We start from the raw sequence: 16,788 nt of genomic DNA, 5'->3' as shown, positions 1-16,788 counted from the left end.
CTATAGTTCATGACGTTTTTTTCCAGAGATCTGGAAAAATCTGGGAGCTAAATGAGATGCGCATCAATAAGATCGTGTGTTCCTCGGCTGCAAACACAGAAGAGCTGCAGAAGGCCTTCGAGGATTGCCAGCTGAAGAAATAGACTAAACTCTTTGTCTAAACAATAGAGAGAGAGGAGCAAATCAGAACTCTGTCTCTGGCATTGTATATTTGTATCCGTGGCGCGATCTCGTTGCTTCGCGTCGCACGAACCGAGTGCGTGCGCTTTCCTTCCCCCTGCTCCTGGAAAGGGACACGAGAGGAAACCGAAACACTGTGCTCCGACCTCCGGCTCCGTTGCCCCGGGTAAAGTCAGTAGAGTAGTAGACTAGCGGTGGCCGTCAATTGCGGCACTCATCGGCGGCCAACCCGGGCTGGATTTCAACCGGCAATCATGTGGCCGCTCCGCCACGCCACGCCACACTCAACAAGGCAAGCAGCCAAGCAGAGCATAGCAGGGAGATAAAAGAAGAGGGCGTGTGATTGGCGAGGGCGCGCGCGCGCGCGCGCGAGCATATAATCTTTCTGTCCATCGATCGCGATCGCGCAGCAGAACGACGGGCGAACCGGGTAGGTGCACGGGCGGCCAAACTGTCCTTTTGACGTTCACATCGTTCCTCCGCTTTTGCATGCCTCCGTGTCCCCGCTCGTGCCCCTCGCTAAACGTCGCGCGTGCCCGGCCTGGCCTGGATCCGCATCCCGATCGATTTGATCCAAAAAGTCGCCGAGTTTTAGGCCCCGTTTGGAGCGCCGAGATATCTGCAGAATTCAGGTGGGATCGAACTGCTTCCTGTTCCTAATGAACTGTATTGCTACGAAGGCGAAACGCAGTTAAGGCGCGCGGCGAAGAGAACATGCGAGGTCCCTTTCCGTCCCGGCCGGACAATCAGCGTGACGTACGCCTGAGAAGAAGCTTCCACGGCCTCGACATATGTCGAACTCCGAACGATCTCACACACAGGTCGCCGGATCCAGCACGAGCAGATGATGGCGCCGGTGATGACTCGGGGCGCCGTCGGCCGCATGCGCCGAGGAGATGCCGACGAGGACGCCGCAGCCGCCTGAACCGGCAACAAAGTTTTTTTTTTTAATCTGCGCTTTTTACACTGCGCAGGGCGCGTGTGTGGACGGGCGGCTAGTTGGAGTAGGTGAGCGTTGGTCGCGGGCGGTGGCGTCATGAGGTCGTTAGGCGTGAGGGTAGCTCAACAAGGAATTATTCTCAGCAATGGGGGTGCTACTTGTATCCTCTGAATCTCTGATGGTGCGCGTGCTTGGATGCTTGCGGATTTTTCTTTGACGATGTGAGAAAACAAGGCCAAGTCGGCACCCGTCACTTCCTTTTCTTGTTATCCTTTTTTAGTTGGACGCATCAATCAATGGTGCCACCGTGCCACTACAAGTGAAAGGATATGTGTAAGCTCTGCAGTGTTCACCCTTAATTTACCAAGGGATGGGACCCTTCTCTTTGTAAATTCAAAGCATTTTCTGTCTGAATATGTGATGGTTCCACGATTTCCCTGGAATAAAGGATGGATGCTTTTCTGTGCCAGTACAGCTCGCCAGATATTTTCTCAAGCCCACACACAGTACTCCATCCGTTCCAAATTATAAATTATTTTGATTTTTTTAAATTCATAGATTTTGTTATGCACTTAGATATACCATATGTCTAGGTGCATAATAATATCTATAAATCTAAAAAACTTAAAGCGACCTATAATTTGGAACAGAGGGAGTAGTATATACAAGAGGCTTCGTTGCCATTGCTCAAAGAATGAAACAATCTTGCCTTCCCCCAAGGATTTTTAAACCGAGGCTGCTGGTTTCTCAACCTCTTCATCGTCCTGCTATGTGTGCGTGCATCTCAACTTTCACCTTTAAAACTCATCAAAACTCCAAGGGAAAAAAAAAAGACAGAGAGACAAGGCGATTAAGCTCGTCATCGTGGCTCGATCATGGAGATGGACACTTCATTGACGGACTGCGTCTTGGTCGTGTCGGTCTTCATGGCGAGCGAGAACTCGGACACGGACACCTTCTTGAACCTCGCGAACAGCGGCGGCTGCGCCGGCGCCGGCATCTGCGTCTGGTCGCTGATGAGCATGAGCACCACGTTGGACATGGTGGGCCGGAGCTCCGGGTTCTCCTGGACGCACAGCAGCCCGACGTGGAAGCACCGCCACGCCTCGTCCCTTGAGTACGACCCCGCCAGCGACGCGTCCATGAAGTCCGCCGCCCTGTCCTCGTTCCACAGCTTCCAGGCCTGTCGTAACAAGTTCAGAGAAAAAAATTGCCCTGTTCAGGATCGAAACGAACAGAGTTTTGCCATTGATTCGAGAGAACGGATGGATTTGGGGAAAGGATTTTACGTCTTGGATAAGGGTGTGCTGGTGCTCCTGAAGGTACATCGAGCCGTTCCGCTGCCCGCTGAGGATCTCCAGCACCAGGACACCGAAGCTGAACACGTCCGACTTCACCGAGAAAACGCCCTCCATCGCGTATTCAGGAGCCATGTACCCACTGCATTTTTGCAAAACTTCAGGTCAGCTCGATCCGGCAGAGTTGACGAGTCACGAGAAATCGTGCTGATTGCTGCGTTGCATCACATATTCACATCACACTTACTATGTGCCGACCACGCGCCCGGTGTTCACCTCGTTGCTCTCCTCCTCGAAGATCTTGGCCATGCCGAAGTCAGAGATCTTGGGGTTCATCTTGTTGTCGAGGAGCACGTTGCTGGCCTTGAGGTCCCTGTGGATGACCTTGAGGCACGAGTCCTCGTGGAGGTACAGCATTCCGCGAGCGATCCCCAGGATGATGCTCTGCCTCATCTTCCAGTCCAGCTGCCCACTCTTTCTGGTATCTGAACACGCACAAATTTGGCTCAAGTTAATCCATCATCCCTTCACAGTTTCAGTTCCAGAATTCTTAAATTGGACCAATGAAGACCTGCTAGATCGATTAACACCACCAACCATTTAGAAATTCTGCTACACGCATGACGCAACACGATTTTTCATGCTAGCACAAAGCTCCCCATTGACCTATTTCGCGGTCGATCTAGTAGCGTGAGTAAACCTAATTGGACTCAAAAACAGTAAACTACGCAGAGTTCAGAGCCCAAGAGCTGAAAACTTGGTGTAACCATGTGCACCTCCCATGGGCACGCGTATCAGTTTCAAACCAGCCATCGACCAAATCTGACAGTCTGTACTCCGTATATTCTACCATACCAACCAAACCAATCTCATCCACATTAGTGCTCCACGACTAATCTAGCACGAGGAATTCACGGAGGAATTGGCGGAAAGAAACATCCCAGAGTGTGACTGACCGAAGAGGAAGGCGTCGAGGCTTCGGTTGGGGAGGTACTCGTAGATGAGCATCTTCTCCTCCCTCTCGACGCAGCAGCCCAGCAGCCGGACCAGGTTCCGGTGCTGAAGCTTGGCGATAAGCTCCACCTCGTTCCGGAACTCCGCCGCGCCCTGCCGGGACCTCGCCGACAGCCGCTTCACTGCGATCTCCGCGCCACCGCTCAGCACGCCCTGAACGAGGAAACCAAGTTGAATCAGCCCCCATGCAATTAATCTCATAGCACAAAGAAGAGTTTTACTGCAACAAAATCAGCAAATTTGACAGTGTTCTAAGTTAGTTACCCGATAAACGGGCCCGAAGCCGCCTTCGCCGAGCTTGTTCTCCTTGGAGAAGCTGTTGGTGGCCTCATGGATGGAGGTGAGGTCCATGAGGGGCAAGTCTGAGTTGGACAGCGGCCGCAGGCTCTCTATCTGAGCTCTCCTGACAGCTGCAAGGACCATGAGATGATCTCGTCATAACTAACATGACAACAACTGGTACAGCTGTACAAGAACAAATGCAACAAGTGCGGCGCGGCATGAACTACTGGCTGAAGCTCACCGTTGCGCTTCCTCCATCTCCAGCAGTAGACGCAGTAGAAGAGAGTGCAGATGATGACCACCACCAGGATCGACACCATGATGGTCATCCCCTTGGAGCCGGAATGCCCTGGCCGGAACAGCAGCAAGAACACAATCAACAACTCAATCGCCCCAATTCCAGCCTGAACTGGACAACACTGACATATCTGCAACAAGGAAGAACTCCTGGATGCACATGTAGTACCTGAGTCGCTTGGGCTTGCCGGCGCTATGTCCATCAACCGGCGATGCCGAAGAAGGTACGGCGGTCCGGCCATACGTTCTCCCGGCTCCTCCATCGTCCTTGGAGCTCCGGGAGAATTAATGGCGGCCCTCAGCCCTGTCTGGATATCTCTTGTAGGCTGCCAAATGTGGGAGTTCACCATGCAGGGACCAGCGTCTAAAAAGAAAACCTTTTTGTTATTATGTAGGTGGGGGACTTCTCTTTTGTTTTCCTGACACGGGACGGCAGTTTTTGTTCCCGTCCCTAGCTTGTTCCTCAATTCAGTTTCATTATTATTCTGATCCGGCTGCATAATCTAACGACGCACTTGTCGTGTGATGATGTGACCACTATCATTTTGGTAATAAAACCCCTCCAAAACAAAATCCACGCGTCCTTATCCGCAATTTGGTTCCACCAAGGGGGGTGCTAATGCAATAGAGCACCAACTCGACGCAAACCCATTGGTTTTTTTTTTCCTGCCATGTTTGAGACGTGCGCGTGTGAACTCGGCGCGCTGGAACCTGAAAGGCAGCGGCAGGGCGAGGAGGCCTGTCACCGAACCCAATAATGAAATGCGTATCGAGCAAAGGAATGGGAGTGTGTTACGTTCCTTTTGACGAAACAGGATACCGCGCATATCATCACAGCTAGGGGATCGGGTTCAGTGGGTGTTTGGAGCCTTGCGTCGAATGGTCAAACCGCCTTGGCATATTTTGTATTCAGGCGATCCAGGTTGTAGTGGTGGTGGTGCCATGGTGCGCGTTCGGCATTGCCGGTGGGCTCGGCTCGGCTCTGCTGGAGAGTGGAAAAACGGAGTACTTTTCAAAAAAAAAGGTGGAAAAACGGAGACGGGACAGGTGCTCCCTGCAAGAGCAACGTCTACCCTGATAGCGGTGGTCTCGCGGTCTCTGACGTGTGGGTCCGATGCAGTCCGTTGCCGTAGGGTCCTATGTGACGTATCGATCGAGCGCTGCTATGCGTACGTCGCCGTGTTTGGATGGAGGAGAGTCATCCCTACTTTTTAAATAAGATAATTCCATTTGATGTTTGGTTGGAGGGATGGGGTCATAGAACGTCCCTGGTTTAGTGTTTAGTTGGAGGGATGGGTGAGAGATGAGATGGACGGTGTTTCCGTGCCGTTAACTGTGGATCCAATTGGCATTCACTCAAAAACTGCAGAACCCCTGTTAGCTGCTCAAAAACTGCTCACCTTGCTCCGCCGCCGCTTGCTCCACCACCGCCTTGGCCTGCTCCGCCGCCGCCACTCGGTCTCGACTTGCTCCACCGCCGCTCAGCCTTGGCCTGTCTCGGCGTGCTCCCCGGGCACCCCGGCCTTGCTCCACCGCCGCCGCCCCAAGATGCCACTGCGCGAAACGACGTTAGCGTCGTCCGCAAGGGACAGATCGGTCCGACCATTTTGAGGGACGGGCCCCTCCTACTTTTTTCAAGGAATATTCCACTTTGATGCCATCCTCGTCCCACCGTCCTTCCAACCAAACACCTGTAAAAATAGGATGACCCTGTCACCTATCCCATCCCTCCATCCAAACACACCTAACGCGCCACCTGATCAGGGCTGTCCTTGGATTATTTAACGGCTTTGCGTTTGGAGGAAGCGTTTTGGTAAGCAGCGTGCGGCGGGTTGGTCAAGCGAGGGGATCGAATCCCCATGGTCCATGCGAGTCGCGCGGAGTAAACAAGTGGATGGAAGCCGAGATGGGAGCACAAATGTTTGGACGCGGATCACCATCGGAGTAGTTTAACTGTGTGTCTGTGTTCTAGTAGGAGTTCAGACGTGCTGATACTATTTCAAAGTTGTTCTAAGCTAAGAGGGGCTTTGGTAGTAAAGAGATCAGGGTTAGCGGACTAGCGGCTAGGCAGAAGACAAGAATGAAGCTGCTCCACCTCGCAAAAATAAAAGAACGATGCAGCAGCTCCATGTACAATTGTACATTAGTGTCCAAACGAACTGCAGGGCAAATCAAAATGTGGTTGATCTTGATCCGCTACAGCCCAGCACATGATGTTGGGCTGATTGCAGCCGCGCTTTTTCGGCCGAAGCCCTACACAAAAGTAGAGCTGATAGCTGGCTGAGGCTCCAATTGGCCCAAGCCCATTTTTCTGTTAGGGAAGCCCATCTCTCTTCTGCAATCCTATCCATCTTCCCGAATTGTCTTCCAGTGTTTGAGATTTGTGCGAAGAAATAAGATCCGTTAGATGCATCAAATCCAAACTCTAACTCCCACCCCTCCTTTCCCTACTTGCGCCGCCTCTGCGTGGGGCCCGTGCTGCCGTCGCGGCCCGCCGCCCCCACGCCGATGCAGCCCCGTGCAAGCTCGCTTGCCGCCGGAGCCGACAGAGAGAAAAAAAAATCAATAATTTTTTTAAAAATGTTGAAACAATTAAAAAATGTTGGATCAATTTTTTTAAAATGTTGGTGTAACTTTTTTTCCAAAAAATATTGGATTTAACTTTTTTTAAAAAGAATGTTGGCGCAACTTTTTCCGAATAAATGTGGTTCAACTTTTTCAAAATAATGTTGGTGTAAATTTTTTTTCCGAAGAAATGTTGCTTTAACTTTTAGAAAAAAATGTTGGTCCAACTTTTTCCAAAATGTTGGACCAACATTTTTTATCCAACATTTTTTAAATGGGTCATTATCAAATGGGAGGGTTAGGGAAGAAGGCGGTAAAGAAGAAGATAGGATTGAGATGGATCTTGGTAGGCTGTAAGTTTCAACTCCTATCTATCTTCCACGAGATAGATAGGAGCCCCATCTCTCTTTCCTTAGTTTTTTTTTTCTTGAGAAAAGAAAAGCAAAAGCCCATCTCTTTTAGAGAAGCGAATCCGTTTCCCAAATTTGCGATCCAAAACCAGAGCGAGCATATGAAAATCAAGCTATCGTGTGAATGCTTGGGAAAAGCCTACTCGATTACGCGAGAACTCATGATTATTTTCATGCATTTTCAAATATCATGGGTTCAAAGTCATACTATCGTACATGGTTAGTAACATGTGTAGAGAGAATTTATTTGCAGATTAGCAAATTATTATAAATACCATATTAGCAAACATTGGATTATAGACATGCTAAAATGTATTTTCGTTTTGATGTTCGCCTTTTGAATTTTATACTACCAGATTTTTTTAAAAAAATAATGGACTAATAATTCAATAGTTTTAGTAGGGAGACACCTCTCGTTTTAGTATAAAAGGTTTACTAATAGTTCATGTTCTTACAATGTGCTAAAAGTTTGCTTTGTCTGAATAACCCAACTAGCACAACATGGAGAAAAGGGGCAGTAGTAGTACACATGAAGAGAATTACAGGGATTAAAGCCTCTCTTCCACATAATCAGTTGGGAAATTAAAAAAGAAAAAGATCAAATCTACAGTAGTGCTTAATTATGAATTTGCCTCCTTATTTATCTTCGAACGAGGTGGTTCGTTATTAGTAACTTCTATCATATATCATTATGATGCGTTTGCTCCTTCTCTTTCTATCATATATCATTATGCGTTTGATCCAGAGCTATGTCTTGTCTCCTAGCTAATTCAGTTGTTCCCTCTGCGACGCCGACGACAAGATGGCGTCGAGCGCCTCCCTGACTTGGGAGATCTCCGGCGCCTTTCCTCCCTGCGCCGGCCAGAACTCGTCTGTTGCAAGAACCTGCAATTATATGTCAATCAAAGAGTTAATAATCGCAGCACTGCACTGGCATGAACATAATTAACACCATGCATGTGCCCTCTAAATTGCTCATTAAGCATGAAGTACCTTGACTTGCAACTGGAGGAATTTAACGTAGCTGATGGCCTTCTCGAGCATGGTGACCATGTCGACCTTGGTGCCGTTGGGCACAAGCTCCTGCAGCGTCCGGAGCCGCTCGCTGATCCGCTCCCTCCGATTCTGCAGCAAGGAACACCTCAGACCAACGTCCAACGGAACATCCCAAAGAATTGGAGCGGAGTACTGGAAGCGCCGAAGCGGAGAAAACTTCAATTTTGGGCACCGAAGTTAGGTTACCTTGGCCGCGAGGCTCTGCGGGTCCTTGGTCGGGACGGTGGGCGCCGACTTGGCCTTGCTCGTCTTCCTGCCCGCGCCGCACGGCTTCTTGGCATTGACGGCCTGTGGCAGCGCATCCTGCACACGCGCGCGCGCGAACTGTGAGGAATTCTGTTCGAGGGAGCTACCATGTCCCGAGTTGTGATTGCACGGCACGTACCACGTAGGTGCGCTTCCGCGTGGCGCGCGCCGGCGCCGCGCGCTCGGGCGAGCCGACCGACGACGACGTGCCCGGGAACAGCAGGCCGAACGGGCGCCCCGCGTCGCCGGACGGCGACGCTCGCTCCGTCAGGGTGAAGCACCCCGTGGCCGCGTCGAAGCCCACGGACGCCGTCGTCGGCGCGTGGCGCGCCTCTGGCGCCGCGGCGGCGGCGGCGTAGCTCTGGTCCATAGCGTCGATCCACGCGTCGCATTCCTCCTCCTCCTCCTCCCCCACAGCCGCCGCCGCCGCCGCCGCCGCCGTGGCGCGGTCGAACGCCAGCATGGACGCGGAACCGGTGCTCGCCCAGGCGTTCCTGCCGCCCGCCACATAGGCCGCGCTGGCAGAGGATGTCCCTCCCCCGAACAGCGCCGCGGCGTCAAAGCCCAGCAACGCGTTGTCGTGGCCGTAGACGAGAGCTTCGAACGCCGTTGCCTCGGCGCCGTCGAAGCCTCCGTACGCCGCGTGCTCCCTCACTAACGCCATGATCACGATCAATGCCCTCTGTTCCTTAGTTGGGAAGTAGCAACTCTACACCACACACACGGTTGCTATCGCTACGCTCTGGTGCGTTCTGGAGGAGTGTGCTTCGTTCCCGCCATGGGGTGTGGCTTATTATATATACGCGACTGGGGAGTGATGAGTGGTGACGCCATGCACATGGGGGGCAAGGAGGATCTCCAGTTCTCCACAGATGCAGTGCAGCCTGGTGCATTAATTGCGCGAGGTAGCTAGGCGGTCGAGCTGCCGATCAAATTAGGGATAATCGGAGGACAATGTGCTTCAGATACTGTTAATCCCCTGGCTTCGATGCTCGGTAATGTGCTTCGGATACTGTCAATTCCTGGCCTTGATGCTGGTTGCTGGCAGTGGCAGATAAAACTCAGGGGGGACAACTCCCTGCTGTTCTTGAGCTGCTTGTTCTTTGCTTGTCTGCAAGATTAGAAACTCAATGCCCTCTGATCTTTTTTTAGTGCATGCGCACGCTGTGATTAATGCAGCATCCGTGGGTGTAATTAATGCTGTCGATAGTAATTCCCCTCCGCCCTTCCTCTGTTGAAGACTTGCTCAAGGGTTGATCCGAGAGTGAGGCAGGTCCCTTAGAGCTTATTTAGCACCTGTCACATCGGATATTTGATACTAATTAGAAATATTAAACAGAGGCTAATTACAAAACTAATTGCACAAATGAAGTATAATTCGCGAGATGAATCTATTAAGCCTAATTAGTCAATGATTTGACAATGTGGTACTACAGTAACCATTCGCTAATGATGGATTAATTAGCTAGATTAGTCTTGCGAATTAGTCTAGGAGTTCTGCAATTAGTTTTATAATTAGCTTATGTTAGTCCTCCTAATTAGCATCCGAACATCCGATGTGACACGGCTAAAATTTAGCACCTGGTATCCAAACACCCGACCCTTAATTGCGAGTCAAGAGTAGCTAGCGTGCTTGCACGTCGACGCGTAGAGAGCGAGCTCAATCTCCTTCCTCGACCATGCACCGATTCCAAGTTCGTCAGCGCATATACGATCTCCATCCGATTGTGTGTTGGTTTGGTTTTGGCACATGTCATGGTTAATCTGTTTCCCATTTCACTTTGGCCGAAGCTTAATTGAGGAATGTGTCTATTTTGGGCAAGTTCAACTTGTACTCCCTTTTTTTTAGCTAAGAACTTGCAATCCTATCGGTTAAGCAGCTACTGATGCTAGTGACGTGTGTCGAAGCTCAGTTACTGTTACTGTTAGGCTAGTTTTAATGGGAGAGTCGTGGGATTTCATTAGCATTAAATCTCATGCCACGTCAACAAAACTGGTGATTTGGCAGACTAATTATGAGGAGAGAGGAGAAGAGAGTTTCATATTTTCATCTCCATGAAACCCACTACCAAGTCTATGAAACCCAATGAAACTTGCACTGAGCATGTTATGGTTTCATAACATGATATATTTGATCATAACACAACGTAAAAATTGTGCAATGAAACTATTCACTGAGAATGACAGTTTCATTTCATTAAAAAGCTGACATGACACTCTTAGTAACAGTGTGATGGACGTGCACTGAGAGGGTATTACCCGCTGCTAGACGTCACTCTAATGACTTTTACTGGTCAACTAGTTGATAAATTCACCTCAAACCGAAGGAAGAAAAAAAAGAGAGACAAATCCGTCTCGGCAATGTGTTGTAGGATTACGCAATTAATGCTGCGAGATTATGCCATTAATGACACCCGTGCCAGCCCAGTCATGTGGAGTTCATTAATGAAGGCAACTTGCTTTAGCTTGCTGACCAACCAGCTACACCCCCAGCTGCCTCACCCGACAGTTGACGTGATCTTCCGTTTCTCCCTGGCCAGCGCCCAGGCGCAAGTGCTCTGTCTCCTCTCCTCCTCGATCCATCTCTAGGATTCCACTGCAATGGCGCATGCAACAATGACCAGCAGCAGCTGGGAGGAAGAAGAGGAGGCTAGGAATGAACCGACCAGTTGACACAAAACTAACCGTGCGGCTCGGTTGGTTATTCCTGGAGCGTGCGGCATGCTTCAGGGCGTTCCCGCGTGCACACGTGCATCGCTGACATCTGGGGCTAGGAGCCTTAAGGACCACCCACGGGCGACGCGATGCATGCATTGTAATGCGACTGCATAGGGGATCTAGCTTGCTGGTTAATTCGTTCTGTCAATGAAGCGCCCAGATACAAATCTACAGCGATACTGCACAGTAGGGGTAAAACAGTATCAAACGGTAAAAAAGTCGCTCAGATTGGATCCGGTGGTCCAAGGTGCGACCGCTTAAGTTGCAGTCGCTGCTGCATTCCGTTCGCGTGAGGGACAACATATACACATAAGTTGATCGGGCCATCGGGCAGGCTTGTCACACAAGGTAAACTCTCTCCCCAATTTCACACCCACTTCAAATAGGCAGGTTACATGTAGAAACTTATATACCTATTAGAAATAAGAAGCGTATAATTAATTAATTGGATAAGTATATATACGTAGCACAAAATTAATTATTCATTGGATATAGGAAGGATTGGGGAGGATAAGGAATAGATAATAATTATTTAGATTTGAGTGTGAACAAGAATGTGTTTAACCATACCCTACTCAGTGGTAGGTCTAGATTTCAGCTAGCCTTGATGGTAGGTCTACCATCAAGGCTAGCTGATGGTTCATCTGGGTAAGAGCAAGTTTAATAACGCAGCTAGCAAGCGGGCTGCAAGGTTTCTCTCAGCCTTTTCCTAGCCCACTCGTACAATGGTTAGCTCTTCACCATTAATACATGGCCCACAAGTCATTCACACAAAGTTTCTTGGTTCCTGTGCCCAAATCGGCTGTAAGCTTATAGCCCGCTTCTTCTCTCTTACCTCTTCTCTCTCCTCCACGTCAGCATTCAGCTAGCTTACAGCCCCTTATTATACTTGCTCTAAAAGAATAGAAGATATTACTGCTTTCTTTACTGCTCTTATTACCGCTACTAATACTAGACGCTGAAGTTGATTGTTCTGCCTGCTACGGAATACTAGAGTACTAGTATTACCTTCTTGGGCTTGCGACAAATTACACTGACGCACCGGTATACTAGTGCAGTCCCACACGCTCGGAGCGCGTCGTGCGAGGCACGTACTACTGCTCATGAGCTTATCTATTTTTATAAGAGCGGCAGCTCTTGACTTACCCGATTTGCACATGAGTACGTTATGGGTTAGAGTTGGTTTGTCTGTATATGAAGCGCAATTCATTGCCCAATATGTCAACCTTGAAGCACATCATTCGTGGAGGTAAAATCCATTCGTTTTTTAGTAGGCTTACCAGTAGAGTTTTTTTTCTTTCAAAACAACATGCAGATACTGCATTGCAGCCTACCGAAAACCAAAACAACAGAGCCTAACAATGACTGCACTCAAACAGCTTGTGAAGGTCAAAACAGAATAGATGACCTAGCCACGTTCATGGATTTCATCTCTTGCAAGCCGGCAGCTCCTCTGCTAAACACTCCACCGGGAGTTAACCCCATCCCACTAGCTGATACACACCCCCAAACAACTAGAGTGCAAAGAAAGAGTACAGAATAGCAAGTAAAGCGAAATTCAACCTGGGCAAAGACACGATCCAAATGCTACATCAGGTGCTTGTCAGTAAACTAGGAGAGCTGTCACCTAAAGCAAAAGACACAAACAACACTGATGCTAATCAACTTGCAAAACATCTTCCGCAACCACTCAATGACATGAAGATGGAGGCGATCAGGACCCTGGTGGAACAAGAAAATCAGCCCAAGAGCAAGAAGCGGAGCAGCAAAATCACTCCAAGCCCGGCTGAAGCAGGACAGGCTCAGGAGGTCTAGAAGATCACCAAGTTGCTGCAGTAGTTGCTATTTCCACTATGTTCAACAACAGACAACTAAACTTATTCTAGTATGTAACCCTAAAAGGGCCGGCAATTTGGCCCTGCGGCTTCAGCGGTGTGCGGTCTACTGGCCCAACACCAACGTCCTCGAAGCTTGCCAAGCGATCATCCGCGTGGGCGTCCCAGTTGAGCCCAAGTAGTAGGAGCCCATTTTGTGCAACACCTGTATGCTCTACGCATGATACACAAGCTATCATGACGCCTATATGCTCCACGCATGCTATGCAATCTATCAGTAGCAGTTGGATCGTCAATGTTCATGTCGCAAAAAAAATGTAACATTTTGTGTTGGAACGTCCGAGGACTTAATGCAGCCTCAAGTAGAGCAACTGTCATAAACATAGTTTACTCATCCGGAGCGACAGTCATTTGCCTACAGGAAACCAAAATAAATCACTGGAACTCCCGCTTAGTGTCTGAAACCCTGGGACCAAAATTCGCCACAAATTTTATAGCGCTACCAGCAATAGGTACTAGAGGGGGTATTCTTCTAGCGGCAGCTGAACAACATTTCAGTATCCAGAATGGCTGCACCACAGGACACACCATTTCCGCCACCATCCTCACGAAAGATAACAACATGGTTTGGACACTGATAGGCGTTTACAGGCCACAGAGTGAACAGGAAAAACTAGCTTTCCTGGAAAAATTGAAGAGTCTAAAAGAACAATCCCACCCCGAATGGCTAATAATAGGGAATTTCAACCTAATCTATAAGGCAGAAGACAAAAGAAACATTAGACTAAAAAGACACCTTATGAATAGTTTCAGACAAGCGTTAGATGAGACCCAGATGATGGAGATCGACCTATGCGGCAGGCATTACACATGGAGCAATGAGCAAGACAACCCAATGTTCACTAGGATCGACAGGTTCTTTGGTAGCTATAATGGCACATCCTCTTCCTAAACATTGACCTGCAAGCACTATATACCAAGAGCTCCAACCACTGCCTGCTTTTCTTAATCGGAGATGTCGAAAGATAAAACTACGTGGGTTTTTTGGTTCGAATCATACTGGGTAACCATGCCAGGATTCACAGTTGCCGTGCAGGAAGCATGGAACCAACCGGTTAACACATAGGATGCCATTCTGCGCCTCCACGTGAAACTCATTAGAACGGCGAAAGCAATGAAATTATGGAGATGAAAAAACATAGGAAATCTGGCACTCCGGCTAGCCATAGCAAACGAAGTCCTGGCATTCCTTGATGCAGCACAAGAGTAGAGAACTCTCACAGCTAAGGAATTGGAATTCCGCAAATACCTAAAAGCAAAATTGGTTGGCTTAGTGGCGATCCAGTGTGCTCGAGTGCGGCAACACTCTAGACTAACGTGGATACGTAAAGGAGATGCATGCACAAGACTATTCAAGCTCCACGCTGTAACATCCGTAAAAATCACCAACTTAAAACACCCACTAAAAAGTTGTTTTCAAACTCTTTTTACCGTTGAGCTCCTGAAAATCCCGTCTTCCCGGCGATTTCGCCATCCCGACACCCAAAACCGACAACCATCATTTTTATCCTCTCCACAAATTCGCCGCGTGCCGGTTGACAAACCACCGCGTGTGCTCCAACCATTTTCCGCAATCACCGCTGACTCTCCCTTTTTTTCTTCTCTTTTTCCCCTATTCCTTTTTTCTCTTTTCTTTTTCTTCCTTATCTTCCTTCCTTTCTCCTTCTTCCTTTCTTTCTTCTTCCTTCCTTCTCCTTTCTTTTTCCTGGCTGCGCCTGCTGCCTAGCGTGCACCGTCGGCCCCCTCCCCCGGCGCCTGGCGCCTGCTCTCCTTGGCACCTGCACGCCCAGGCCCCTCACCTGCGACGCCCAGAGCTGGGCCCCCCGTGTTGCGTGCCTCGCCATCCCGGCGCTCGGCCCCTGCTCGATCCCCCCCGCTCCCTACCGCACACCGGCGCCGGCCCCGTCGCCGCTCCAGGCGTCGGCGCAGGCACACCTGCATGCTGTGCCTGGCCCCTCACCGCTCGCCTCTCCAGCCATGCCGACCTTCTCCCCGTCGCCGGCCCCTACCCACGCCGCTTGTTGCGCCGGCCCCGGCCCCTACCCGCGTCGTGACGCGCCGCTACACTGCCGCCAGCTCCAGGCCCCCCTACTGTTGGCCGCTCCCCACCTCCGCCGTCGGCTATAAAAGGGCCGACACCCCCGCCTCCCTCGCCACTCATCTCCCCAGCTCGCCGCCCCCTCTCCAGAACCCCATCAATCCGACCGCCCGCTGCCGCCAAAGCCACCACCGGCACCCCCTCTCTCGCTGCCACTCGCCCAAGGTAAGGGGCCAAATGAAGTCCCCTTGCTCCTCCACCTTCCCTACCACTTGGCCTCACCGCCGGCGAGCCTTGGCCGGCCGCCTGCTGCCGGATTTCCCCTCCCTATCTCTCTGTTCCTGAACCAAGGAAGAATAAGAGAAAAACACCCCCCCCAATTTTGATCTAACCCCCTGCTTTCTCCTATTCGCAAAATAGCCCTCACACCTCTCTCAAAGATTCTCTCACAGATCAGCCCTTCCACCTCCAAAAATGTTTACAAACAAGTCTTTGGTTCCTCGCAGTTAAGCTCCTAAGCCATATTTTAACCCCTAAACACGCTTTTGCCTTGTCATTTCATACGTCAAACTTCCTCCAATTAATCCAAAATTTGACCACGTCATCCTCTACTATATTCCCGTCGAGTCATCTACAAATTCCATGAAAATACTCATCCCTCCAATTTTTCGTTTGCTTTCTCTGTTCGAGCTCAACGGGGGAAATCTTATTTTTTCTTTTATTTATTGGGTGCCCGATTGTGTGTGTCGTAGATCGCGGAGTGCCCGAGAAGGATCCTAAGGAGGAGTTTGACCATGAGCCCGAGCTCGAGGACCAGCTCCGCGAGCAAGAACTCCCGGCCAACTAGGAGGACGGCAAGTCCAATCTCACCCTTTGATGCATATTTATCCCAGTTTTTCAAACACAACCTATTGACCTATTTTACAAAATTGCATATTGTTTTACTACTGAAAACACGGTTTGATAGCCACCCCTTTATTGCTATGAACATTCCTTGATTGTCCTATAATTATCTCTAAATATGATTCGCTCTGTTTGGATGATAATTACTAATAGAATGCTTAGAACCTTGTTACTCAATTCAATCATTACTACAATGTGCTTTGTTAAAGAATAAATGTGTGAGTGTTTTCAAATGACAAAAATGAGTTTTCGAAAATAAAGGAAAGAAATACTTAGATGAGATGGATGGGTGTTTCTTGTGTGAAATACCAATAAGTTGGGCTTGTACCTTTGTAGTTGAGCAAGGTTGGGAGATATCAATCTTGTCACAGTTAAGGACCGAGTTGATGTGCCATTTTACCTAACCCCACTCTCGTGCAACCACTCGAACGTTGTGTGGGTGGCGTCTTAGCATAAGTTCCACTAGCTGGTCTGTTAGCCATCAGGAGAACTGGTGAGCAACGGGAGACCATGGAGAAGGACTAAAAATTGTGTGAACTTAGATCCCGGTTAAGACCTCGTTGGTAGATCGTTAACCCCTTGGTTGCTTCCGTGTTGGCTAGTCAGTCTTAGCTAAGGTGGGTAATGGTTTTGATAGGATCTGCATCGACACTAAGGTGATCGTGCCGCGGTACCCTACTTGTGGGTAAAGTGACAACCTCTACAGAGTGAAAACCTATCCGGGTAGTCGTGTCCACGATATTGGACGAGTTACGGCTTGGACACATAACTAGTGTTTGGGTGATGTATGGTTTTCATGGTGTGAGTTGGATTTTGGAAGTGTCCGACAGTTGTGCCGTGAGCTACCGCGAACGGGGAGTCCGGTAGCATGAAAACTTGGATCCTTTGTGTAGGATCAACCCCACCTAATGATTCGGTTACTAAAGAAAATATTTTGTGAATACCC

General features: G+C 49.5%; 2 protein-coding genes across 2 annotated transcripts; both read right to left on the bottom strand.

Annotated features, from left to right (window-relative positions):
• Positions 1–1,736: 1,736 nt before the first annotated feature.
• LOC101768710 (putative receptor-like protein kinase At4g00960) lies at positions 1,737–4,386 on the bottom strand. Its single transcript, XM_004953594.2, has 7 exons — positions 4,181–4,386; positions 3,956–4,063; positions 3,697–3,842; positions 3,375–3,585; positions 2,666–2,903; positions 2,410–2,560; positions 1,737–2,303 (listed from the first exon to the last, which is right to left on the bottom strand). The coding sequence occupies exons 1-7, from the start codon at positions 4,359–4,361 to the stop codon at positions 1,980–1,982; spliced, it is 1,359 nt and encodes a 452-aa protein (XP_004953651.1). The 5' UTR covers positions 4,362–4,386; the 3' UTR covers positions 1,737–1,979.
• A 3,160-nt stretch (positions 4,387–7,546) lies between these two features.
• LOC101768306 (putative transcription factor bHLH086) lies at positions 7,547–8,952 on the bottom strand. Its single transcript, XM_004953593.2, has 4 exons — positions 8,428–8,952; positions 8,229–8,345; positions 7,980–8,111; positions 7,547–7,871 (listed from the first exon to the last, which is right to left on the bottom strand). Exons 1-4 carry the CDS (start codon positions 8,950–8,952, stop codon positions 7,752–7,754), a joined length of 894 nt encoding a protein of 297 aa, XP_004953650.1. The 3' UTR covers positions 7,547–7,751.
• Positions 8,953–16,788: the final 7,836 nt, after the last annotated feature.

Source organism: Setaria italica, chromosome I (assembly GCF_000263155.2).
Source record: "Setaria italica strain Yugu1 chromosome I, Setaria_italica_v2.0, whole genome shotgun sequence".
NCBI classification, from domain to species: domain Eukaryota; kingdom Viridiplantae; phylum Streptophyta; class Magnoliopsida; order Poales; family Poaceae; genus Setaria; species Setaria italica.
The sequence above is the reverse complement of the archived record's forward strand: the minus strand, read 5'-3'. Positions and strand labels throughout refer to the sequence as shown.

Bases quoted from the DNA above. Each gene is read 5' to 3' on its own strand.
- LOC101768710 (XM_004953594.2), bottom strand. From the start codon at position 4,361: ATGGTGAACTCCCACATTTGGCAGCCTACAAGAGATATCCAGACAGGG. The intron at 2,561-2,665 runs GTAAGTGTGATG...GCAAAAATGCAG, and splicing joins GGGCGCGTGGTCGGCACATA to TGGGTACATGGCTCCTGAAT. The intron at 2,304-2,409 runs GTAAAATCCTTT...TTGTTACGACAG, and splicing joins AGCACACCCTTATCCAAGAC to GCCTGGAAGCTGTGGAACGA.
- LOC101768306 (XM_004953593.2), bottom strand. From the start codon at position 8,952: ATGGCGTTAGTGAGGGAGCACGCGGCGTACGGAGGCTTCGACGGCGCC. The intron at 8,346-8,427 runs GTACGTGCCGTG...GCGCGTGTGCAG, and splicing joins CGCGGAAGCGCACCTACGTG to GATGCGCTGCCACAGGCCGT. The intron at 8,112-8,228 runs GTAACCTAACTT...TCCTTGCTGCAG, and splicing joins CGCAGAGCCTCGCGGCCAAG to AATCGGAGGGAGCGGATCAG.